Below are 27,690 nucleotides of genomic sequence, written 5' to 3'. Positions count from 1 at the left end.
AAAATTCCCATAAGAACAGCAATAGAATTTGTTAGCAGTACAATATGTAAAAAGGCTTGAAGACAATGAACAAAAAGTTTTGTTTTCCCATAGTAATTTCCATATAAACTTCAAATGGTTTGTGCCAAGTCAGTTTCATATCAAATGAGTTTTAACTTTCGGAGGCTAATCAGGGCCCGATTTGAAACCGCTTGAACACTGTGGAGCGAAAATTTCAAATTTTGCATCAGTCTAATGACCATCCATCAAGTTGACGAAAGAAGTAAAAAGCAACTGGCAAATGTCATCTTCGGTTGTGATCCATCACCGATCTGTTTATTTCCGACAATCACGACACTCATCTGTGCTCGTTTTGAAGCAGTTGCATATGTGTGTGTTGGTGAGTGAGCCCAACATAGAACCGTAAAATTACCCAAAATTAAGTTCTTTTCACTCATCTCCCATGTTCCGTTCAATAAGCTAATTTTCATTAAATCGCTTTGCATTTGGCTACGGCAAAAATAATTACCTACTCGTATGTATTTTCTACCCAAAATTTAGTTCAATTGACTCAAATTTGAGAATATCTCATATACTCACTAGTAGCTTATTGAAAGATAGTCATGAGAAAGTCGAATCTCTCGTTCCGTTTTTGACAACAGCAAAAAGTGAGAGTGGGATGCAAAACTCAAAATTAAGTAAAAAGAACTTAATTTTAGGGTAATTTTTTTTCTCTGTGAACAGCTTCCGTCGAATGTTGCCTGCTTTGTTTGTAACTCACACAGTTGCGCCTGCCGAGACGAACTTGGAATGCGTAGGCATTGTTTTCATTTTCTTCTGTCGTTTCGCTTTTTCTCATGATCGTAGAAGTCTTCACTGTTTTCGTTGTGCTTTTCATCATCAGCAGCGAGTGTAACGTTTTGCTTGTGAGCAACGACCATTACTAGTGGTTGTTGTCAAGGGGGGGAGGTGGCTGTCAAATACGAACAATCGTCGCCTACCTCGGATAACTGGTTCCAAACGTAAACAAGCCATAAGAAACCTACAGCGTTTGTTTACGTTTGGAACCAGTTTCATACAAGATGATCAGTAGGCTGATTTGACAGCACGTCCCCCCCCAGGTTGTTGTTTGCCATGGCTCTACCTCTCCCTGCGTGACAAAACGTTCTGTCAGCGATAGTCGGTTGATGCGTAGACGAGTGTCACGTGAGTGTCATGATATTTTGCATCACTGTTTTTGAACTGCGGAACTGTTCGGTAAAATTTAGAAAATCTGTGAAAAATTCAAAGTTGAAAAAAATTGATACGAAAATTAACAGAATTACTTCTGTTAACCCCGTCTAATTATGAAAATTAAATTTTGTCGATTTTATCGAATCTTTACGAATAACGGTAATTTGAATTTTAACCGAGTTTTTCAGTAATTCCTAAGAGGAAGAGGTGACAATTGGCTTCTTCCTCTTTTATTTCTATCTCTATCTCTATCTTTATCTGTCTCTATCTCTATCTTACGCACATGAAATCGGCCAATCAGGAGCTGGTTCACGTTTGACAGAAAAGTGGTTCATTTTCGCCCCCGTATTGTCACCTCTTCTCTTAGAGTAATTCAAAAACCCAGTAAAAAATACTGACTCCTGTAAAAAATCTAAGTGTGCATGTTGTTCTTGATATGTGAAAACCCACACCCACACACCGCAGAAAAGGGCAATAAATGTTTTAGGAAATGTGAATATTCCTGCGTTTGCATACTTTGTCCGCGTAGCCCCTCCGAATACCCAGTAACATGCCGGCCCTGCGACACAGTTCAGGGGTCTCATGCTACTGAGCTTGTTAGCCGGGAGTGTTTGGTCATGCCATAGTCACAACTTCCATAATTGATTTCTTGCATACGATCATTCAATCACACAAAGCAATACCAGACGAAAATCCTCAATGTACTGGTAATGTTGATTTGATTGAATGAGTTTTTGTTTGCCATAAATTGACAATCGAAGTGAGAAGAGTTGACTGCGGATCATCGAGCTCGACCTGTACCCCTATACCTAAGCATGATTTATATCATCTTTGTTTAAATGCATTTGGAAATCTCTGTACTTATTATCTAGTTCGTTAATTTGGAAGGCTCAATCGTGTTAGCTATACGGAGCCGATAATCTATTGTTAATTGTTTTTAAGAAAGCTCATTTATATTTATGTCTAGAAGGAGTTGGGTCGGTGCTATCAAGGCCAATTCTCTAACTGAAATACATGCCAAATGTCATACCAACATTTCAGATAGCGTTCGTTGCGTGTGAACATCAGAGCGTAAGGTAAAACGTATACCTTCATTAATTTTTCAGCCTTGCTAAATAACCCCGTTGCGATGGAATCACCGACGAACCGACATTCCACAGGAACATTTAGTTTGTCCACAATTCGATTCGTCAAAGGAGCGATTCAATCTGTCAAACGGGCGATCAGATCGAGGTGAGACGCAAACCAAGGCAATATAAATTCTGTGTGTGTTTGTGTCCTTGCTCATGATATGACGCGATCGGATGAGTAGATGGCGGTAGTGTTTAACGTATTTTAAATATGGCGTCTTGGGCAAGAATTTGAATGTAGAATGAATGTATAAGGTGTCTCGTCAGTTCGTCGGTGGTGGAATTCCTATGGTGTCATCACTCTAAAACCCATCAATCAAGATATCGGAATTGTACCAAACAGTTAAACTGTTTTTAGTACAATTAAAAAAAATATCAGAGTACACACTCAATCTAGCTCGGTAAAATCTCCAACAGCCAGTTAGCTCAGCATTTGCTTTTGCTGATATCTCTGCAAAATATCTGTTAGTTAGCTGAGATATCAGAAAAAAATCTAATTGGTTAGCTGGGTCTCGGCAATTGTTTTACTGAATCTCAGCTTAATAAATTGCAGAACTACTCGGCGGTTGAAATGTCGGCACAAAAATTTAAGTGTGTAAACTATTATTCGAACCAATTGACTAGAACGCGACTAATGCAATCTAGAACCATGTGACATGACGTCACAGAGCTATAGCCTACAACATTGTGAAACATTATCAATACTTCATCGCCTATGTACCGCGCGATAAACGGAACCGATAGCAGCGAGCTATCCTGCACCAACAATCGGTAAAACCCTCTAGTAAAAGTATGGACGACTGTCACCATAGAACTGAAAAAAAAAGCTGTTCCAATTGAAGAAACCAGTGCAATTTGGAACAGCTTTCGGCAGACGTCGAAACTTTTACGAGAAGGCTTGACCAATCGGCCGGTTTGAATCAAAACAAAAGTTTAATGATTTAAAAATAACATACACGTTGGACTGAGCGAGACAAAGACAACCTAGGTAGGTAGGTAGGTATTCGAATCGCGTTTCGTTATGTTTGTTTGGCTTTAATTTGACCTTCCCCCGCCGGCCGGCTCCAACCGAGAGAGATATTATTTCGCCTCTTTCTGTCCCTATATCAAGAATGGAGCCCTTCGTGGCTTCCGATGACTCACGATGGCACTCCAGGAATTTGCTAATGCATAGCTACAACTACTCACTCACCTTCCTCGCTGAGTCCCACGTCGTGCCAGCCGCAGAAGAGGTTCATCTTGTTCCACTCGCTCTCGCCATGGCGTATGAAGACCACGCTGTACTTCTTGGCCATTTCGCTTGCAATGTTTCTTTCTCAGAAGCAATTTCACGCCGCGTTGTAGGCTACTCGTTTCGTGTCCGGGAGAACGCCTTGACTCCGATGTTGTGCTCTTCTATGCCACGGTTCGTTCAACTGTTGTGGATCATTTTCTAACAACTCGCCTACAAATAACAAGCGCGATTCACGAAATCAGTCACCGATTAGCGTTCACTTTTGAGTTAAAATCGCACACAGAAACACTATGGGTATCAGGAATATTCATTCATTCCACCACAACGCTCAACACAGCAATGGTCAGTGTTTGGAAAAAAAAATCTTCTAGAGCACAGCCTCGATCCTCGATCGTAATATAATTTCGACCCGCATAGACTCGATCGCGCGAACGAACTGAATGCGTCGCACCGGAATCGAGTGGCTATAAAAACAAACCGCCCGCGCGTCGCCGCTCTTGCTGATCGTGATTCCACCGGTACGGCGGCGGCGCGCGGCTTGCGAGTGTGTATGTACTGCACACGTTGCAGAGCGCATACCATGAGCAAGAAAACAGTAATAAGAGTAGTTCCACGCCAAATAAATAAAAATTAATTTTTGATTCAACCTCCGGTTTGCATGAAACCTTGCATAATTATTGTTTGTTATGGGCAATCGATCACGTACGTTTGTGCTGAAATTCAGCCATTTTGCATCTTGCATTTATTTTTAAAATAGCGTATTCGGCATTGTTCAATAAATTGGGTTGATTAACTTCGAAAAATCCACCGGTGTTTATACATCATCTGAAAGAGCTTCGTTTTCTGAGCACAGCGATATTTTTATCGATCCTTTAAATATTTTTGTCGATTTTTAAATCAAGATTTTTTTTACGTAGACTACGTCTTACGATAAGGTACTGGGGGTAAATCGAAAATCTAAAATTGCAACCGTCACGAAAAGGTGTAAGGTTTTGAACGCTTATAACTTTGTCATTTATAGATGAAATTAAAATCCAAAGACACCAATCGATAGGAAATAACTCTCACAATCTGCTGCAATGAATGATTTTTCAATTTTCCTTGAAATAAACGTACTCCCCAAACCATTTGGTTGCGTATCGTTTTGCTTAAACCTGTAAAACTATATAAGAGCTCTGCTGTCGTTCTTCCGCTCATTAAAGCTTCGGACGGCGTTGCACCTCTGCCTCTGCTGAACATTGCCGTAGTCGGGCTAGAGCGCTGTTGTTATGAATCCGCTCATTTTCGCATCGGACGGACTGACAAGGAAAACACGGCTGATAAAAATAACTTATTTTTTGGGAACTTTACTATCCCACAACATTTATGGCGGAAAGGAATGCATTTGTTTTAGAGAACATTTTTTATTAAATAATTCCAAGAAAAAATACTCCAGAAATCGAAAAACTCTCACGTTAGTGCTTTTAATAAAAATTCAACTGCTAGAAGGACAATATATAACAAGTGATTATCGAGGTCATTATGGAGTCCAAGATGGTGGCCATCGGGGTCAGGAAAAGTCTCAAATACCCTACAATATGGGTATTTTCGGAACGGGGACGACGCAAAGGTGTCGAGAATCGATATCCCCCAAGCATCATTGCAAGTTTAATCGAGGTTTTATAGCATTCTACAAGTATAAATCATGCTCTACAGAACCCTTAAAAAACCAGAAATGTTACTTGGGCCAACGCTATTTTGGAATCCAAACTGGCGCGCCATCGGGTTTCAGAAAAAGTGTCAAATACCCTACAATAGGATATTTTCCTCGATATTTTCGGAACGAGGATGGCACGTTGATGCTGAAAATCGATACCCGGCGCCATTTTGGAATTCAAAATAGTGAAAATTGGTTTTCGGAAGTGTCAAATACCCTAAGGTATGGGTATTTTAGGAACGGGAACAACGCGTAGATGTCAAAAATCGATATCCAACGCTATGTTGGAATCCAATATGGTGGCCATCAGGATTCAGAAAGTGTCAAATACCCTACAATATACGTATTTTCGGAACGGGGACGACGCGTAGAAGCCAAAAGCCGATATTCGACGCCATTTTGGAATCCAAGACAGTGGCCATCAAGTTTCATAAAACGTGTCAAATACCCTAAGATATGAGTATTTTCGGAAAAGGGACAACGCGTGGATACCGAAAATAGATATCCGACGCTATGTTGGACTCCAATTTGGCACCATCGGGTTTCAGAAAAAAGTGTCAAATACCCTACAATATGGTTATTCTCGGAACGCGGACAACGTGTAGGTGCCGAAAATCGATATCCGATGCCATTTTGTAATCAAATATGGGGGCCATCAGGTTTCAGTGTCAAATCAGTCAAGTGTTAAATACCCTAATATCAGGGTATTTTCGGAACGGAGACCTTTCCAATTCCCACGACGCGTAGATGCTGAAAATCGATATTCGATACCATTTGCAGGCCATTTGACACTTCTTCTGAAATCGGAAGCCACCATCTTGAATTTCAAAATGGCGTCGGACATTGATTTTTGGCTTCTAGATGTCACCCCGATTCCAATAAACCCACATTGATCGGTATTTGACAGTATTTCACAGTTTCTCTGGATTGGATTGGATTTGGATCTTGGATTTAAAAATGGCGTCGGATATCGATTTCCGGCCTCGAGACCTCGCTTTAGACGCCATCCCGATTCCAAAAATATCTATATTGATGGGTATTTGACAATATTTCCCATTTGTTCTGAAATCGGAAGCCGCCATTTTGGATTTCTAAATGGCATCGCATATCAATTTTCGATCTGTAGACTTCATACTGATTACAAAAATGTCAATATTGATGTGATGTCTGTATTTCCAGTTTTTCTTAAGTTGACATCATCCCGATTCCAAAAATACCTTTATTAATAGGTATTTGACAGTATTTCCCACTTTTTATTGAATTGAAAGCCGCCATCTTACATTTAAAAATGGCGTCGCATATCAATCTCTAGACGTCACCCCGAGTCAAAAAATACCCATATTGATGGGTAAACACCACCCGATAATGATAAATTTGACATCCACGTGCACAGATCTATGCGCATACGCATACGCATGCGAGTAAACAATCACGCTTCAATGCAAAAGTAAGTTCATTTGAAAGAAGAAATGAACACGAGTCAAGCCAAAACAAACAGCATGAAAACTGATCGAAAGTGGTTCTGTTGATGTTGACGGGGATCTGCTCGAAGAGAAGACAGTATGACTTTCAATTGAAAGTGATGGTTTACAGCTTCATCGTCACTTGATGATTTTCGATTGAAAGTGACTTTGTGGGGCCCTGATGGCGTCTGTCAAAATCAGGGTTGTTAACGGGATAGCCTTGCCGGTTAAGAAACAGTATAACCAAGCCGGAGGCGGCTAGTTCGATTGTTGCAGGGTGTCGACTGCCTGAAGAATCAGGGAATCTTAGGGAATTTCTTTAAAAATCAAGGAAACAAATACTTAATCCTCTCTGAAAAGTAATACTGATCTCACTAGACTCATACAATTTCATTACTCGGTGTAGTTTTAGGGTGTTTGTAAATTAATAAAATCTTCAATAGAATTGTAAGCTTGTGGGCAAAGCTGGTAAATATCACGGCCGTCATGTGACGATGAGAAAACAGGTCCTCTCACTATCACGAGATTTCTTGTCATTTTCCAATGATCTAGCATTCATGAGAATAATTGCCTTACGGCTGTGACATCAACATTTCTAACTGGTTTAGATGAATTTTCTCATCCTTTTAGATAATCTGTAAATATTGCGTGAGATCTTTCATTGAAAATGACAATTTCCAGCCCTGCTTGTGGGTGCTCAAATTAATAATTTTAAGAACAAAACAAAGAACATAGTCTTCTCCAGCTGCACATGTATTGTATACAAATTACAGATGCATTACTGTAAGAACTGTCAAAATCCTATGAATTTACACGCTAGTGTTCGTGAGATTCTGCTTGGCGAACTGAATTTTGATGATTTTGGGCCGTCCCTGTGTTGAAGTGGGATCCAGAGGGACGGTGCTTAGTTCGGTCCAACAAAAAATAAACTTCTGAAAATGGGTTGGAGCGTCTTTGTGTAAATGCAAGAATGGCAAAAAGTTCAACGATATATTTCTGAATACTTGTAGTTCAAGTTCCTCATTATGTGCTTAAGAGGACGATACATTCGGAGATTAACCTTTCCAAAGAACATTTAGAATTATGATCCTGCTTCAATGGACGAATTTTTGATTGCTTGAAGTAGCAGATTATGATTATATATTGAATTCAGGGTCACATGGACCAAACTTTCTAATTTTGCGAAAACACAACTCTGAATATCAAATTTTCGATTAAGCTGATGGAAAGAAAGTGGGGGGGGGGGGGGGGGGCAATCCCAAGTAACCGACAAGCCTGCTTAGTAATTATTCGACTAATAATTCGCCAAAGCCAACATACGACTAAGCTTTATATAACAAAATCAATCCAAAATAGCGGGCTTATTGGTTACCTCCCAAGTAACAATTTGGGTTTTATGACGGTACTGTAGACCACGATTTAGGCTTGTAGAGTGTTTTAAAACCTCAATAAAACTTGCAATGTTACTTGGGCTGGGATGTGCAATACGTGCTTGTGAACGATTTCCCACCCGAGGTATCCCACTGCGATCAAGCGTTTGGTTAAATGTGTTACCCATAACAAATGTTCAACGGAGATGGGATGGGCATTGAAGTGTGCACGGGGAATACATTTTATAACGGGGAATTAAAGACAAGTGTTTCATATGTGGAAATATTCCTAATGGAAAGTCCAGAAACAGTCAGAAAAATAACTAATAAGGGTGATGAAATTGACATGTCAAGGAGAGGAAATGAAGTAAATTGAGGAATAATTTACTTCTACTGTATTTCAAATCAATATGAAGAAAAATGCACGAGAAGTTCACTAAACATCTCAACGTAGTCTACGTCAACCAAGCGGTCGTATCTTGTACACAACCCCACCATTTTTATTTTAGACAGCTCACTCCCATACATAGTCTCACGGAGTGGCGCGAAGATGATGATTATGGTCCCACCTCTTACACCTACAAAGGTTTGAGCTGAAAGATTTTTTAACCAGATTAGCAAACAAAATCGAACTGGTTATAGTTACAGATATAAATTCCCTCTAGAGTTTACAGTTCCTTCACAGCGATATAAATGTGAAAAAGCTCAGGCGTCCACCTCTTAGAGCAACCGTACCAGTCGTTGCAATTTGCGGCACTATTTTACTAACGCACTGCGTTTCTATCTTGGCTTAATCACTCCTCTCCACACCGGTCGTTGCTAGCAGAGTCACTTGATCAAGTCGTACGAGGTGGACAGTCCACTGTCTAATGGTTGTGCCTGCAACAATGAGTGGTTTCCTTTACATACATACATTAGGGATCGCGACCAGACGGCTGCGGACCGCATAAATAATGAGGAGATAACAACGACAATGAAGGTGAGTGCAGTGGACCGAGAATCTATTCGGTCGGAAGGCTTGCGTCATCCATTCAGACGGTGGAGGGGGGTTTGACAAAATCAGTTGCGGAACTTCTATCGTGACAAGGGCATCAAACCGCAGTTTACGACGCCGTACACTCCCCAATCTAACGGTGTAGCAGAGCGGAAGAACAGGTCCATCACGGAAATGGCGACTTGCATGCTACTGGACTCCGGACTTTACAAGCGCTACTAGGGTGAAGCTGTTTTGACCGATAGGTACATACAGAACCGCCACACGCAGGTACATATTCGGCAATGAGTCCGGCGTCCGTCGTTATTAGCAGGGACGCCCGTTTCATAGAGCTTGGGGTCGTCGTCTGTTGAATTCCCAATTTCGAAGACGGCGAGGACCAAGCAGAATAAGAAATCAAACTAATCCCGTTCAAAGAAGAGACCGATTTCGAGGACGAGCTAAGTGAACAGGAATCAGATGCAAAAGAAGAATGCACCACCTCGGACCCCGAGCTAGATGAGGATTAAGGTAGAATTCGCCGATCAGCATGGCAGAATCGAGCGGCTCCGAAGGACCTTGAAGATTACCGGTAGGAGTACGCCGTTGGGATAGTGGCATTTGCCGTTGAAGAACCTGAAGATCATAAGGAAGCGTTGAAGGATGCGGAGTGGCGGAAAGCGATGAAGGACTTGAGATTTGGTGTCATTACCACAAGGGTCGTCGCTCAGGGCTACAGTCAACAGGGTGGTGTAGGTTTCGACCAAGTTTTTACACCGAACACCCGTCAAGCTACATTGCGATTGTTCCTCACCGTCGCGGCCAAGCAGCCGTTCAGCACGTTGATTCAAGACGGGATTATTGAAGAGGAGTTCTACATGCGACAATCTCCCAGTTTTGTAGCTCCGGGTCAGGAAGAGTACGTCTGTCGGCTGAGGCGTTGACGTAAGAGATAGAGTAAAGTTCTGACCAAACTAGGATTCAAGCCTACTTACGTCAACCAGTGTTTTTTTTCAAAAAGAGTAAAAATGGCGTACGTGTGTTCTTGTTGGTCAACGTGGATGACATTCTTCTGGCCGCAGCAGGCGAAGCAGAAGTGAAGAAAGTGTTAAACGATTTGGGAAAGGAGTTTGACGTTCCTTGGCAAGATCCGACAGTGCAAGAGCAGTGAACCATTTGAAGACGCCAAGAGACCATCTGGTTCTCCGAAGCCCAACTACAAGCGAAATTGCATTAATCTACAACCAAGGAAGACAACCAGGGGTGTATTGTCTTCGGTAAGACTGAAAGAACGAGCAAACGATCCAAGCATATAAGCACACACTTAGATTATTTTACCGAAATCTGTCAGTATTAGCTTGACCACGGTTCAGTACAGTCGCTGTTTTTAATTCGCTTGTGTTCAATTAAATACCCTCGAGTGGTGTCACATTACACGCGCGGCCGAACGGCCAAAGTGATAAGTCATCAAATCGCGAGTGTCAATAAACCCGGTGTGCAATTTGCTCACTTAACGCAGTGGTTTAAATTTACCAGATGAATAATTCTAGTTTCCCCCGGCTGGGGGAAACCTCTGGTGGAGGAGGTGGAAAGATTTTAGTTATGGAAAGGGGAGAGGAGGGTAAATCCTTCCACGGAGTCTCTCCGATTCTCGTCGATAAAACAATTAAAGCTTACTGCGGGGAAGTAGCAAGCGCAAAAAAAAAAAAAAAAACGAAAGACGGGAAAATTATCGTCCACGTTAAAAGTGAAAGCCAGGCCAGAAACCTGGCTAAAATCGAAAAGCTGGCTCAAGGAATTTTCACCAAAGTGTACGAGCACAAAACTCTTAAATCGTGCAAAGTAGTGGTTTTTTGCCAGGACATAAAGTTTGACAGTGACCAAGACTTACTCGAAGACCTATCGAAAACAGGAATAGCTGAAGTTCGGCAGATTATGAAAGGACGCGATGAGAACAAAACTCCCACTGGAATTTTTGTCCTCATTGTCAAGGGTACGGTTCCACCTAAAGAAGTAAAAATTGGGTACATTCTGTTGGAAACAAGACCGTGGTATCCGAACCCTTTGAGGTGCTTCGTGTGCTATAAGTTCGGGCATATCGAAAAAAACTGTAACAGTGAAAAAAAGTGTAACAAATGCGGTGAGGCATTCCATGAAATCACTCATCCCACTGCGACCTAGCAAGAAGTACAGTCGACTTGTTTCGCGCTCCGGTATTTCGGAAGTTTTCTCGGTATTCGGTTGGTTTAAATTATCAGTTTTTTCTCGCTTAGTGATTACTGGCATAGTACCCGGCTAAACAATTATCTGAAAGTGAGTTTTTCTGAGAAGAAAGTGGTTTTCGGCGCCATCGGAAAGAAAATTGTTCACTTGCAATTGCATATTCGCAAACCAATTTGCGCTTCATCGGTGCGTGATCACGCATACCTGCACACAGATCATCGTCATCGAGTGTCAGCATCTGCCTCCGCATTTATACCGGTCATCCATCATCGTGTGTCCAGCTGAGTGCCGAGCCTAATACAAGCACACCACTACAAAGATCGCCCGCACACGCGTATCGAAGGTCACCCACGCTGCGCGTCGCTCCGCTGCTGCTGTGTAATCACTCGGTGGTAGTAGTATAGCAGATAAGTTTTTTTTTCCTGTTTCTTTCTTTCTCTCGCCCATCAGTTAAATTTAATTTTGTGTTTCTGTGTTTGTAGTTTTTTTCTGTTTATTGTGTCTGTGTGGTTTTAAGCATCGTTTCAGTGGTAGAGCGTTTACCGCTCCCACTAGTACGGCAAAATGGACGTCTCGTCAGAAGACGATATGGACATTTTGTCGGAAGATGACACCAGTTTGCCACTCGATGGCAAGAAAAGACGAAAACGTCCTGTCATTCATGGTTCGTCTCAGAAAAGCCCCCGATCGCGAGCCTATCCAGATGACTCGACTGGGCCATGGGTTGTCTACTTTCAGCCCAAAAACAAACCTTTGAACTTGATGCAAATTTCCACTGATCTGACGAAGCGATACTCAGCCGTGACCGAAATCACGAAGGTTAGGCATAATAAACTTCGTGTTGTCGTTTCTAACCTGAAGCAGGCTAACGAGATTGCTGCCTCCCAGCTCTTTACGATTGAGTACAGGGTTTACATACCAGCTCGTGATGTGGAGATCGAAGGTGTGGTCACCGAAGCGAGTCTGACCCCCGAGATCTTGGAGAAGCAGGCGGTTGGCCGTTTCAAGAACCCCTTGCTCCCCCCGGTGAAGATACTGGATGTCCAAAAACTGGGCTCAGTATCTGTCAGCGAGGGTAAAAAGAGTTTTACCCCCACAGACTCGTTCCGTGTGACCTTTTCTGGTTCAGCCCTTCCTCACTACATCGAGCTGGGAAAACTTCGACTACCTGTGCGCTTGTTCGTTCCCCGGGTCATGAACTGCCAAAACTGTAAGCAGTTGGGACATACGGCGTCCCACTGTGGCAGCAAGGCACGCTGTTCCAAATGCGGGGAGAAGCACGAGGATGGCGCCTGCACAGTCACTGCACCAAAATGCGTGTACTGTAAGGGAACTCCTCATGGTCTCTCATCATGCCCGGTGTACAAACAACGCGGGGAAAAACTAGAGCGCTCTCTTAAAGAACGTTCCAGGCGGTCTTTTGCAGAAATGCTTAAGACAGCCAAGCCATCGACCAACGAAACAAATCCCTTCGCTCTTTTGTCAGATGACGAGTCTGGCTCTGACTTGGCTGAGGAGGGAGTTTCTTTCAGTTTTCCGGAAGGTTCTGCCCGGAAACGAAAACGCATCCGTTCGCGGAAAGTTGCAGATCAAGAACCCCAAATCAGCTTGCCCAAATCAAGGAGTGGTGGAAAAAAGGAGACTTTTACTCCTCCTGGATTCCGCAGAACTGATTATACCCAGGATTTTCCACCTCTCCCGGGGACATCCAAAACCCCCGATGCCCCAATTTTCAGAACACAAGCCCCTTCTTCATCTGGGTTGTTCTCATTTGATAACATTGTGGACAGTATCCTCAATTACCTCGATATTTCTGATCCTCTGAAAAGCATTGTTCTGGCAATGCTTCCTACTGTGAAAACCCTCTTGAAGCAGTTGACATTGAAGTGGCCCCTCCTTGCAGCAATCATCTCCTTCGATGGATAATTTTCCAAACGAGGTCGGGGATTTGATCACTGTTCTACAGTGGAATTGTCGAAGTCTTATTCCTAAGATAGAATCATTTAAGTTTTTGGTTCACAATAACGATTGTGATGCATTTGCTCTGTGTGAAACTTGGCTCTCTTCAGATATCGATCTTCCTTTTCATGATTTTAACATTATTCGACTGGATCGTGAGGATTCGCGTGGAGGAGGAGTACTTTTGGGGATCAAAAAGTGCCATTCCTTCTATAGAGTGAATCTTCCACAATTTCCAGGTATTGAAGTTGTCGCATGTCAGGCTTTTGTTAAAGGCAAGAGCCTTTGTATTGCTTCTGTGTATATTCCTCCCCGAGTTTCGATTAGTCAAAAACAACTTTCAGATATCTGTTCAGTTCTTCCTACTCCACGGTTGATTATGGGAGATTTTAATTCCCACGGTACAGGCTGGGGGGAACTGTATGATGACAACCGTTCTACTTTGATATATGACCTCTGTGATAACTTCAATATGACAATTCTTAACAATGGAGAAGTAACACGTCTGGCTGGTCCATCCTCAAATGGAAGTAGATTAGACCTCACACTTTGCTCTAATTCATTATCGTTGGATTGCACGTGGAATGTGATCCAGGATCCCCACGGTAGTGATCACTTGCCGATCAAAATTTCGATTGCCAGTGGGTTCAATTCGTCGGAATCCGTTAACGTCGCGTACGACCTCACCCGTAATATCGATTGGACAACGTTCAAGACCGCGATAGATGAAGCCGTGTCGTCGGTAGAAGAGCTTCCACCGTTGGAGGAATATAACTTCCTCTCCAATCTGATCTTGGACAGCGCGCTTCGAGCTCAAACTCGGCCGGTTCCAGGAACGTCTTTTCGTAGGAAACCTCCTACCCCTTGGTGGGACCAGCAATGCACTGAGGTTTATCGTAAAAAGTCCGACGCGTTTAAGCTTTTCCGGAAACGCGGAACACCCGAGTATTTCGAAGCGTACTCGACTCTTGAACACGAACTCAAGAGCCTCATCAAAGCCAAGAAACGCGGATACTGGCGGCAATTCGTGGACGGTTTATCGCGCGAAACGTCGATGAATACGCTTTGGAACACGGCGCGAAGGATGCGTAACCGGTCTTCAAACAACGAGAGCGAGGAGTACTCGGATCGGTGGATTCTCAAGTTCGCGCGAAAAGTATGTCCTGATTCCGTGCCGGCACAGATGATTCCTCGCGAAACGACGAATTCGGTAGACGAGATCAGCCAGCCTTTTTCAATGCTAGAGCTCTCACTCGCGCTCCTTTCGTGTCGCAATTCGGCTCCGGGGGCTGATAGGATCAAGTTCGACTTGTTGAAGAACCTCCCAGACGTCGCTAAGAGGCGCATGTTGAACTTGTTTTGTCAGTTCCTGGAGTTTAATATTGTTCCAGATGATTGGAGGCGAGTGAGAGTTATAGCCATTAAAAAGCCTGGAAAACCCGCGTCAGATCATAACTCGTATCGTCCCATCGCGATGTTATCGTGCATTCGAAAATTGTTGGAGAAAATGATCCTTTTTCGCCTCGACAAATGGGTTGAGACGAACCACCTACTCTCAGATACTCAATTTGGATTCCGTAGGGGTAAGGGAACGAACGACTGTCTCGCGTTGCTTTCCACAGAAATCCAGTTGGCTTTTGCTAAAAAAGAGCAAATGGCTTCTGTGTTCTTGGATATTAAGGGGGCTTTTGATTCAGTATCGGTTGAAGTCCTTTCAGACAAACTCCACGCTTGTGGTCTTTCCCCATTAATTAATAACTTTTTGTACAATTTGCTGTCAGAGAAACACATGAGCTTTTCTCATGGAAACTCTACAGCTTCTCGATTTAGTTACATGGGTCTCCCCCAGGGCTCATGTTTAAGCCCCCTTTTGTACAATTTCTATGTCAGAGAAATTGACAATTGTCTAAGTGACAACTGCACGTTGAGACAACTTGCAGATGATGGCGTAGTGTCTACGACAGGGCCCAAAGGGGTCAACCTGCAAGGACCCTTACAGGATACCTTAGACAATTTGTCTACTTGGGCTATCCAGCTAGGTATCGAATTCTCCACGGAGAAAACTGAGTTGGTCGTTTTTTCTAGGAAGCATAGCCCAGCACAACCAAAGCTTCAACTTTTGGGTAAACCGTTCACTCATTCCATGTCTTTCAAATATCTTGGGGTCTGGTTCGATTCCAAATGCACCTGGAGATCCCACATTGAGTATCTGAGACGAAAATGCCAACAAAGGATCAATTTTCTCCGAACAATTACCGGAACGTGGTGGGGAGCTCATCCGCAAGATCTTCTAACGTTGTACCGGACAACGATTTTATCGGTTTTAGAGTACGGTAGTTTTTGCTTCCAGTCGGCGGCTAAAACTCACATCATCAAACTGGAACGTATCCAGTATCGTTGTCTTCGTATCGCGTTAGGATGCATGCACTCGACTCATACGATGAGTCTCGAAGTGTTGGCGGGCATGTTGCCACTATCGGATCGGTTTTCGGAATTGTCCCTCAGGCTCCTCACCCGTTGTGAAGTTATGAACCCACTGGTAATCGAAAACTTTGAGAAGCTTCTTGAGCTAAACCCTCAAACTCGTTTTATGTCATTGTACTACGTGTACATAACTCAGGATGTCAGCCCTTCACAGCATAATCCTCATCGTGTATGCTTCTCCGACTTCGGCAATTCAGTTAGTTTTGATTTATCCATGACGCGGGAGATTCGTGGGATCCCAGAACATCATCGTTCCATGATTGTTCCGTCAATTTACGCTGCAAAGTTTGGCCAAGTTGATTCCGCAAGATCGTTCTTCACAGATGGATCATTAATAGAGGCGTCCGCTGGTTTTGGTATTTATAACGAATTTCATAGCGCCTCTCGAATGCTTCAAGCTCCTTGTTCCGTATATGTTGCTGAGCTGGCGGCAATACATTATACGCTAGAAACGATCACCTCACTTGCACCAGATCATTATTTTATTTTTACGGATAGTCTCAGTTCTGTCGAGGCTATTCGATCCATGAGGCCGGTAAAGCACTCCTCGTATTTTCTCATGAAAATACGAGAGCTTCTGAATGCTTTATCTTTAAGATCTTTTGTCATCACCTTTGCATGGGTCCCATCTCATTGCTCGATTCCGGGCAATGAGAAGGCGGACTCACTTGCTAAGGTGGGCGCTATGCAAGGCGATATTTACGATCGACAAATCGCCTACAATGAATTTTTCTTCATTTATCGTCAACAGTCGCTCGCCAGCTGGCAAAATAAATGGAGTGAAGGAAGTTTGGGACGATGGCTATTCTCGATCATCCCTAAGGTGTCGAAGAGTCCTTGGTTCAAGGGGTTGGATGTGGGTCGAGACTTCATTCGTCTGATGTCTCGCCTCATGTCCAATCACTATTCGTTAAACGCTCACTTGTTTCGTGTTGGGCTGGGAGACAGCAATCTCTGTGAATGTGGACAAGGTTACCAAGACGCCGATCACATCCTTTGGTTTTGTGCTGAGTATCGTGGAGTCAGATCTGAGCTGTGCGATTCCCTTCGGGCTCGAGGTAGACAACCTAATGTTCCAGTTCGGGATATTTTGGCTAGACGTGATCTGGAGTTTATGAAACTCATATATGTTTACTTTAAGAATACTAACCTTAGATTGTAAGTTTGATTAACCTTGTGTTTAGTTTGTGTATTGTGCGTGTAGTTTTTTTTTTATGTTTGTCTTCAAGATGAATAGAAATAAGTTCATGTTTTAGGATTAATTAAATATTTGTATAATAAATCATATTTCAAACCTCCTTCTCCCTTTCCCTATCCAAAAAAATGTAAATCTCCACTAACCTCGAGACGACCGCGAGTAATCGGTTCAATTCCTTTAACTCTAGATTTAAGACATGAATCATGTATAATGCAAATGATAACTCGGCTCTGTAAAGTTTATTCGATTGAGCCTGTACAAATAAATTAATAAAAAAAAAAAAAAAAAATTCCATGAAATCTGTGAAAATGCAGAAAAATGTGTTAACTGTGATGATTCTCATGGAGCATTCTTCAAAGGATGCCCAGCATTCAAGAAAGAAGTAGCTATCACCAAAGTGAAAGTGGACAGGAACATTAACTTTTGGGAAGCTAGAAAAATAGTGGAAAGTGAAAATAAAATCACGTACTCAGATTCCATTAAAAGTGCATTAACCAAACAATTTGATGAGAAGATCAAACAATTAAATGAAGAAAAGAAATCCTACGCGGAAACACTAAGGTTAGATCTGCAGAAACAGTTCGAACCAAAAATGAAGGAGATGGAAAATAAGCTCATGGAAATGCAAAATCAGTTCGAACAGGCAGGTAATGCCTACAGAGAAGAAAAACAAAAAAGAAAAACGGCAGAAAAGGAGTTCGAAATTCTCAAAGAGAATTATTCCAAACTGGAGAACACACAGAAACTCTACGGATACAAACCATCAGGAAAACACACCAGGAGCCAAGGCAATCCCAATCCCCCAAGGAAAAAGAAAGGTAACGATTAGATGAAAAAATGTGAAACGGTTGAGTACGTTAACTCAGAATCGGATGTCAGCTCTCAAGAGGGTGGCGATGATGAGATGCAACCCTAAACCCAATAATCGTCATCAAAACAACTAGAATGGATCCAACAGCAAACCGAAAATCAACCGAAATTATTCAATGGAATTGTAATGGCGTCAGAAAACAAGACGCAGAATTACGGATATTGATTAATGAGTACAAGCCATCTCTAATCAGTCTACAAGAAACAAGAACAAACAGGTCAAACGAACACTCAATTCCTGGTTACGATACCTTATTCTGCCACCGTCCTTCAGGACAAGGTGGAGTTGCTATTGCAATCAAACATGGAATAAAATACTCAAAAATTCAACTTAACACAAGTCTTGAAGCAATAGCTATAAAAATCAACCTACCTCGAAAAATGACTCTCTGCAGCATATTTCTGTCACCAAATCAGATTTCAAACGAATGGTTGACGAACATATAAACCAAGCTTGGCAAAACAAATGGTTCATGAACAACAGCAAGCTCAGGCAAATCAAGAACACCATTTCGGAATGGAGCACCTCATACAATAAAGATCGATATGCAAGCCGAATCATAACAAGGCTAAGAATTGGACATACCAAATTAACTCATGGCCACCTTGCAAGAAAAGAAAACCTGGAAATATGTCTATCTTGTGGAATACCAATTACCGTTCAGCATATATTAATCGATTGTCCCCGCTACGACGCAGAAAGAAAAACCAATCACCTGGGCTCCTCTTTACATGAAATACTAGGAGACGATTCCATAGAAAAAAAACAATCAAGTTCTTGAAGGATAGCAAAATCCATACGCCAATATAAACAACCACAATCAACATCGAACCTATGCTGATTCAACACAAAAAGAACGCAACAAAATTCACCACCAAAGAGACCTGTCAGCAAAATGCAATACTTATAAAGCCGACAAATGGCAATCAAGCAACAGTCATATTCAAATCATCCACGGTTCAACTACAGAACAACCATACATCCAGCACTCATACAATGGGAAACGCAGACAGCAAAGATACCACCCAAAATGGTGACCAGAACGTCACCATAATCGAGAATCAAGAAATCCACACGGGATACCTAGAAGACCACAACTGGAAGCTCTCACTTATCTTCGTCATAGTGTCAATCCAGCTAATCATCGGTATCATCAACATACTAAGGAAACAATGGAAGAAAGCAGCACTCAAAGCTGCCAAATCTGCAGCAGTCCTCAACGACCATGACCAGATCCAAGAAGGCAACCGGAAATAGGTTAAGAAGTGATAAATTAAAATACTAATTTTTAAGCTTTAAACTTATCAAATTTATTAAATTTATCAAAAACGACCCGAATGACCAAATCTCGATGAACATTTCAAATGGTCCTATCTGCTTTGATCGATTCTCTTCATCGACTTTCTCTTTTCATAACCACTGCTATGCAAACAGATTTCGCGCTAATTCTACCACATAGTTTGATAAAAGAGGTTCTTATCTAGCGTCCAAAACGTCAAATACAATAGGGAAAGGTTTTGCAGCTGAGTTATTAACGAAAGAGAAAGTCGATGAAGAGAATCGATCAAAGCAGATAGGACCATTTGAAATGTTCATCGAGAAATGGTTAAACGGTCGCTAATAAAGAACAACAACAACAACAACCGAAATCTGTGAAATTTTACCGAAATCTCAACAGCTGAACGTTCGGTAAACAGTTCGGTGATTTTTCACAGATTCCCTGTAATTTTTCAACGAATATCTGTGAAAAATCACAGAAAATCAGTGAAAAATCACAGAAAATCAGTGAAAAATCACCGAACTGTTTACCGAACGTTCAGCTGTTGAGATTTCGGTAAAATTTCACAGATTTCGGTAAAATAATCTTAGTGTGCAGCAGGGAACGGTTCGTGCAAGAACTGTGTGAGTAGAACGAGATAGTGCTCGAGTATTGCCCAACTACTAAGCACAACCCGCGCTTTACTTCTCTTTTCTGAACGAGTTAAAACAAAAAAAATGGAATATTTCTGTCAAAGATGACTTGTAAATTTATTCACCTTTCGATATGTACCGTTGGATTTGATAAAAAGTCACAAATTGTTGAGATATTGTTTAAAATCTAATACTGCTTCTTGATCAAAAATTCGTTCTACAACTTTCAATTCCGTCCTAACGCATTGAAACGCCATTAGATTTTCTTCGTCCTACGGATTTTCCGTAGAAAAAGGCAATTGTTTTGAGAACAATGAGGGTAAATATTCATACAATGCGCTCTAACAGGGTTTATGTTGTAGCTAATGAACTAACGCATCGGAACAAACCTATCATTGATTTTTGCACGGTGAAATCATTGATATTATAGATCTTTTATGATTTATAGAACGGAAATGGGCGATTACGACGAAGTAGCGCTCTACCCTATAGGTGTTATTTCGATACCCACTTTTGGTGATTGAATGACATTAACGGTTAAAAAAAAAATTTCTTTTCAACGAGTTCAGTATTTTATATATTAAAAACATAATGTTTATTATTCAAAAAAAAAAAAAAAAAAAAAAACCAGAGGCGTCGCGTGCCTCATTTGTTTACCTGTGCACCAAACTTTGTTCGTTATAGTTTTCCACCACATATTAGTTTTTGTTGTTTTTTTTCAATGCTCTATGAATTCGAAGGACATATTACTATATTAATCACTACCTAACGTAACATTTGAAGGGCCTATCATGTTGTGTAAACAAACTGTATGTATGGCCCTTATTGCGTTAACCGAAGTAGGAGGAATTGCAAAACTTAACTAATTCTCGTTTTTATCGCAAGGAAGTCGGAGAGTTCTCTTTCGACTGAAGCGTAATGAAGAATATCCGTCAAACACTTCCGAAAACATTTTTTGATACAAAACAGTTTCAAATTCATGAAGTCCCCTGGGTAGCAAACTTGAATTAATCAACTCTTTATTCATCAGAACAACACTATCAGAATGGACCAGGGAAGCTCATAAGTTTGTACAGGCGCACCGGCGCAACCATCAGAGAGATTCGATTGAGAGATTTACAACTGACAAGAGGGTGAGAGCGAGCTTTTGCGCTCTCTTTCTCCATTACTCTCTTTGCCTGCAATCAGATATCCAAGTGCACAGCAAGAAATGCACACTTTAGGCACCCATACATCACAAATCGACAGTAAGCATGCATAAGGGCGTATACGCGATGATCGATTCTCTTCGTCGATTTTCTCTTTTGTTAATAACTCGCTAGATTTAACGTTTCTCGCTGCGTTTGCTGTTGCTTTTGATAGACAATACAACCTGTTACTACTCTGCATTGAACAAATTCTAGAAAAAAATTTCGCTTAGCTGTAGCAATGCAAAGAGAAAATCGATGAAGAGAATCGATCATCGCGTATTCGCCCTTATGCATGCTCACTGTCGAAATGTTCTTCTAATTTAAACTCACACATTCATACCGGTCTGCAAGTATGATACACGTCCAAAGCGTACCACACTGCTGTTTCCGTGTTGCTCCCGTTTGACGCGTGACTGCTAAAAGTTTCAATTACAACTAGTGGTGCAAACTGCCATGTACTGTGGAAAATTTGTGGTATGTTTCAAGAGATGATCTGCTTGGCTTACATCAGGCATTTGACCATTCACAAACTTGCCACCAGCCACCCAAAAAAGCTCGCTTTTAGGTACACTATTTAACGAGTTTTGTCATGGTAGTGATATCGACATGCTTAGAAATCAATGGATTAGGGATTAGGCAGACCATCCGAACTGAATTTAATCCTTTTTGAAGCAAACCAAGGTCGAAGATTCAATTGAGCCACACTATAAAATAGTTTATTCATGGTCACTTGTGGTCTGGAGTAAAGAAGTACAGCTATAATGTGGCCATAAAATCTATAAAAATCTAAACGATTTTTTTTTTGAATTATTTACACCTGTGTCGTGCACAGGTTGCACATGTGGACGCGACGCCACTGAAAAAAACGTCAATGAATATTGGAGAAGGGGCCCTGGTCAGCCGTACGACGCAATTTAGTCGCGATGCTCTCACAAGAGCGCTGGATGGCACTGAAATCATTCTCATTTTTTATTGAACACCCGTTATGCACATAAACATCGAGATATTTTAGATTAAAAAAAAAAATCTTGAAAAAATGGAGCATCTAGCAGGCCGTGACATATATTTCTCGTATAGTAGGCTCCCCAAGGAATGTGTAAAAAAAATAAAAGGGTTAGGTTGCACCTAAGTAGTGCGGAATCAATCGATTTGATTTTGCAAGCTAATTAAAAGATGCTTGCAAATTTTCTCAGGTTTAAAACTTTGTTGCTCTTTCTCAGTTGATTTCCACCAAAAGCTCTGAGTCAGGAGTGCTCGAGCCCGTATGACTCTATCAAAGTTTGTTTACATACATACAGGGTGTCAACTCAATCAAAGGAATCAAATTCCCTGAGTTTTCCAGGTTTTTCCAGGTCGGATGAAAAAAATTCCAGGTGCATACAAATTATTCACATTATTATTTTATCTATTTATCCATCTGGAATCCCTTTTATGTACTTATTGATTTATGTTATTTTCGATTGTTCAAACTTGGGCGTTGGTACTTATAAGTCGGCACAGCAAAAAAGTTATTGCATATTACAGCAGAACAGATACACATAGGTTGTTTAATATATACATTGCCTGCACATGTCGAAAGAACTGTCAATTTAGATTTCAACACAAAACTGTATCAGAAATCAAAAGTAAATACTTCCATCATGAATTACCGGAACATTGCTCTAGTTTCGGCAGACGTATTTGCTTTTATTATTTTAAATAAAATGAGAAAGAGAAGGTGAACTTTGTGGTGCAGGAAATGGTTACTCAGGAGGAACACCGGCAGGGATCTGGCTCATCTTGTCCATCAAGAGCTGCGATATGAAGATGAAAATGGATTTCAAAACTTCGCCACGATGTCGATACCAACTTTAGACAAGCTAGTGGGAAAAGTTCTCACTAGATATACATGATTCCTTGAGTTCTGAAAATTTCTGTTAACAACTCAATTCTGCAAGGTCTTCAAACCTTCTGACGTCCCTGATGTTTTGTTTCTGTTCTCCGGTAAAATTTCTTTAAAGATCAACAATCTTTTCTGACAATCTGCAAATGTCTCGATGGTTCTACGGATTTCTTTGAAATTCTGTGTGTTCTTCAGAAGTTCTGTAAATTTTCCTAAAAATCTACAAAGTTCCTGAATCCCTGACGATTCAAGATCCTTGAAGATCAACAATTATCTCTGATGTTCACAAAATTTCTAATAATCTACAAACTTCTCGAAAGTTCTGTAATTTTCTCTGCAGATTTTTACGATTCAATGAACATCTACACATATCTTTAAACATCTATACAATTTTCTAAAGAATTAAAAGATTATCTAGAAATTCTTGAGCTTTCCGGAAGTTAAAGGAAGTATTCTAAAGATTTTCTAATTTTTTTGAAGCTGTGCAAATATCTCTAAAGATCAGCGAACTTACCTGAAGTTCTGTAAATGTCTTTCATAATCCAAGAACCGCAGTAAAATTCTGAAAATTTATTTAAACATCTGCTAATTTTTGAGTAGATTTATGATCTACCCTCTGAACTTTTCTGAAGTTCCTAAAATTTATTTCAAATTCTGAAATGTTTTCTGAAGTACTGTATTTATTAAACTTAAGATCTACGAACTGCCCTGAAGTTTAATAAATTTCACAGTAGATCTCCGAACTTTTCTAAAGTTCTTTAAATTTCTTTGTGGATTCTTGATCTAAAGATCGGTAAACTTTCCCGAAAATCTGTGAGTTTTGCTGAAGTTTTACATTTTTTTCTAAAAACGTACGAACTTTCTGACGTTCTACAGACTTCTCTAAAGGTCTACGGTCTTAAGGTCAATGGACTTCTCTGAAGATCTATCTATTTCCGACTTCCATGGAGTTCTGCAAAATATTGTACTTTTGTACTTCGCTGCGATTTGTTTTTGGAATTGATGTGTTTTTCTGACATTTAACGAATTTTTCTGAAGATCTCACATTAGTGTGAAACTTTCTGTCAAATTCTTGCAAATATGTTTAAATTTCTGTAAAGTTGTCTTAAGCTCCGTAGCTCTATTCCCAAGATCTACAAAAAAATTGAGGCTCAATAAATTTCTCAGTTTACTGCAAACTTCTCTGATGTTTTGTAAATTCTCCTCAGGTTACCCTGAAGATTTAAAAATTTCCTTGAAGATTACCTAAAGTTGTCAAAATTTATCTGAAAATATTTAAGCTTCTTTGAAGTTTTAAATGTCTCTCTTAAGATCTACAAATTTTCCTGAAATCGTGTAAATATTTTTTTTTTAAATCGCCGAACTTCCATGAAGTTCTGAAATTTTTACTGAAGATCCATTAACATTTCTGAGATTCATGTGATTTTTTTAAAAGTCCTGTAATTTTTTTCAAAGTTCTGTAGCTTTGTTCTGAAGATCTACGAACTTTTATGATGTTGAATAATGTTTCGAGGATCTCCAAACTTCTGTGAAATACTTTATATTTCACTGTAGATTCTTGTGCTTGTCTGAAGCTATGCGAATTTCCCTGAAGATTTGCAAAATTTCACTTATAGTTTTACAAATTGATTTGAAATTATTTTTGCTTGCTTGAAGTTTTGAAAATTTCTTTGAACATTTATCTGAAGATCTTGTGATTTGGTTTTTATGAATTTCTGTTAATAACTTTTAATTTGTTTGTAGTTCTGTTCTCAAGATCTACTAACTACCCTGAAGCTCAACAAATATCTCAGTAGATCTTCGACCCTCTCTCAAGCTCAAAAAAAATTCTATGTAGGCTCTCAGACCTGCTGTCTGGCATGATTATTCTTATACAATACATGCTTCGTATGCTTCCTTTTGATGGTTGCCAGTCTCTCTTTTTCGGTTGTTTCCTTTTTACGACGATTTTGATCCTCCACATACAAATCAGCGAAGAGCGAGCGTGACAAGACTCGCTGAATGAACTTGTCTCGTTCGCACACGTTGTCTTAGCTGTCAGATGCTTAGTTCAGTCAACCGGTGAACACTCGTGTTTGTTTCAGTTACCGTGGGGACGTAATTTGTGATTAGCCCCGGTCCCTTTCAAATTGTATCATTATTTATGACGGTCCTTATATTTGAAATGACGTTTCACATTCATCTAGGGATGGCCGACTTTCATTCGAATAATCGATTAATCGATTAACGAACCGAAAAGTAAAATATTTGTAATCGGTTATATCATGCCGATATAAGCATTAACATCTCCAGAGGGTCATCACCGATCGTTTCATACATGTGCTGCACTCTCATTGGTGGAAAAATGGCAGCACAGCGAACAAAAAAAATCGATTAGTTGTTAATCGAGTAATTAAAAAATGGGACATCTCTGATTTTGGTGTGATTGTTTTGATAAAAATGAGCGCAAAATTTCATCTCTACTGAGGGGGCAGCAAAACCACAAAATTACCTTGAATACGGGGGGTATTCATTGGATGAAAGGGACCGTGAAAGAGGACACTAAAATAGAAAGTTTTTCTTCCGACAGTTTCATCTTAGTATTCATCTTTGGTTCAGTGTCCTTAAGAAACGTTTCGAGAAACTGAACGAAAAACTTCTTTTGAATTACGAATGAAGTGATAATTAGAAAATTCCCTGAGGGGAACCAAAATTCCCTGAATATTCCAGGTTTTTCCAGAAAAAATTAAATTCCCTGTAAATTCCCGGTTTTCCAGGTTTTTTTTCACCCTGTACATATTTCGGCATAGTATGTTTTACTGCAATTGAAAACTTTGCTGAGGCATACAAAATTTGCTGATTTGCATACTTTCATCACTAGCTTGTTGGCTTTTATCTTTGAGCTTAATTTTTGGAGTAAGAGGCAATCACGCTTACCACTACACCACCGGTGCCGCTAAGCTTTGCAAGATTCACCATAAAAATCATTTATGCAAAGTTTAATGCAAACCGCTTCATCATTTAGCGTGGAATTACTCTAATCCCTATAACCAACTCCGTCTATCGCAGGCGCTCGAGGCGGTATGTGACGGCGGGCAAACATTGGAGCATGGGAGAGAGGGTGTTGCTTTGCACCGGCTACTGTGCAACATAATGGTGGCGCGCGGAAACTGCGACTATAAATTTAGAGGGCTGCGAATGGAAGTGAAGGGCATGTTAGGTAATTTTTTTTTAATGTTTTCGGACATTTATATGCGTTCCGATAACATAGAACGTGTTGACTGACTTACAGTAAAGCCCTCTAGTTAAAGTATGGACGACTGTCATCATAAAACTGAGAAAAAAAACTGTTCCAATCGAGCAAGCGGTTCGATCGGAACAACTTTTGACAGACGTCCATACTTTTACTGTAGGGCTTTAAGTAAGAAGTAGGAAAGATAACGTTTCGTGACTGCAGAGTAGATATAAACGTATGCTTTTGGTACGAAGGGAGCGACTCTATCTAAGATGAAGAAAAACATTTGCTTTGCTGTTGTGAAAGAAGATTGATGAAGATTTTGAAGGTTTCCTGCAAAAAGGTGGAGAGCGAAGAGAGTAGATGGATTTAGATGCAACAGATGAAAAAAGATTTTTCGAAGATTGATTCGCTTGTGTGAGATTTTCCGACCATCTAAAATTGAGACTTAGATGCCTTGCACCCTCAGTGGTGGTAGTAAAGCATAGGGCAAATTTGTTTCCTGATTCGCTGTTTGGTTGAAAAATTACACTGCCATTTGTCGATTTGAGTGCTGATCGAAATAGACCGGAGAACAAAAAAAAGTTGCTTAACAATCAATGGTTTCTTTAAGAGTGTTGAGGTAAATGCATATTCGTGATCTGCATTGAAAATAGAACCAAAATCTAATTTTTGATACGCTGGAACTAATTTAAATAAATGGGATTACATTAGCAAAAATCACCATCTTTGCGTGTCAAACAGTGAAGTTATGATTTTGCTTTAATCTTGATTTAAAAATTGATATGGCAGTCTGAGTCTACGAGTTCGAAAAAATATTGTTGTGCTCAGAAGCGAAGCTCTTTCTGATGATGTATACATTTTACAAAATTAATTGCTATTTTCAGAGGCACCAATGCTTGTGGTTTGTGAAGGCTTCTGCTCTGATATCTTTCTCGCTGAGTGAGTCAAAGTGAGCCATTGTCATTGACGCAGCTAGTCATAAGCTTGATTTTTTTTCGCTCGCACAAATTATTGCTCTTTGTGCTCTCCTTATTCTATCATCAATTTCAAACCGTTTTACCAATCATCGACTCTCATTTTGTGATAATACGATACAAAGCTCAACCAGTGATGCCACATATACAGATTTATCTGTAATCATACAGATTTTTGTCAATATTTTGATACAGATATCTGTATATACAGATTACAGATTTTTCAAAAATATACAGATTTTTCAGATAAAGGGAAAATATGTTTTACTATTTTTTATATTTTTCAATTCCGAGTAATATTTTTTTCTTACTTTTGAACAGCTTGAATTCAATCTGAGCATCAAACCCAAATCGTCTTTTTCACTAAATAAATAATCATTGTTTTAGCTTCGAATGGACTTGGAATCTTTTGAGTCTGATGTTCAGATGCTCTGATTTCTCGTTGGAAGAAATAGTAGTTTCCCTTTTTATTTGTCGAAGAGTCAACTGGGTATATTGATATTTGATTAACAAAATTTCAGAAATAAAGAATATTGCAAGGGGCAATCAAATCTGCACACTGTGCCGAAACACAACAGGACGCATTGTTAGGCACATTAAGAAAAAATATGACAAGGAAGACACAAACAATATAATATAAAACGGCACCACTGTTGAGCGTTAACATTTTGCCAATCGTTTTTAAGGTTTATTACTCGGGTCA

The 27,690-nt window shown here is 40.4% G+C and overlaps 2 protein-coding genes across 4 annotated transcripts in view; one reads left to right on the top strand and one right to left on the bottom strand.

Annotated features, from left to right (window-relative positions):
- LOC135700113 (2,3-bisphosphoglycerate-dependent phosphoglycerate mutase-like) overlaps positions 1–27,690 on the bottom strand; it is a 45,770-nt gene that overhangs the window by 6,169 nt on the left and 11,911 nt on the right. For 2 of the 3 annotated variants that reach the window (XM_065220524.1, XM_065220512.1), the window contains exon 2: positions 3,535–3,786. In XM_065220524.1, coding sequence (XP_065076596.1) covers positions 3,535–3,637 — 103 coding nt within the window. In that variant the 5' untranslated portion in view covers positions 3,638–3,786. Of the gene's footprint in view, positions 1–3,534; positions 3,997–27,690 lie in introns of those variants that run through there. The other variant, XM_065220518.1, reaches the window with a different exon arrangement.
- LOC135699716 (uncharacterized) lies at positions 10,470–17,771 on the top strand. The gene is made up of 2 exons (XM_065220007.1): positions 10,470–11,233; positions 17,236–17,771. Exons 1-2 carry the CDS (start codon positions 10,615–10,617, stop codon positions 17,769–17,771), a joined length of 1,155 nt encoding a protein of 384 aa, XP_065076079.1. The 5' UTR covers positions 10,470–10,614.

This window comes from Ochlerotatus camptorhynchus, unplaced genomic scaffold, assembly GCF_037179485.1.
Source record: "Ochlerotatus camptorhynchus isolate MF236.1 unplaced genomic scaffold, CSIRO-AGI_Acam_v1.1 ptg000010l, whole genome shotgun sequence".
In the NCBI taxonomy this organism is placed as follows: Eukaryota; Metazoa; Arthropoda; class Insecta; order Diptera; family Culicidae; genus Ochlerotatus; species Ochlerotatus camptorhynchus.
The sequence above is the reverse complement of the archived record's forward strand: the minus strand, read 5'-3'. Positions and strand labels throughout refer to the sequence as shown.

What these genes read in the sequence shown, in the direction of transcription:
- LOC135699716 (XM_065220007.1), top strand. Translation starts at nt 10,615, where the DNA reads ATGAATAATTCTAGTTTCCCCCGGCTGGGGGAAACCTCTGGTGGAGGA. An exon ending in ATGCGGTGAGGCATTCCATG is followed by an intron (nt 11,234 to 17,235) that starts AAATCACTCATC and finishes AAAAAAAATTCC; the next exon opens with ATGAAATCTGTGAAAATGCA.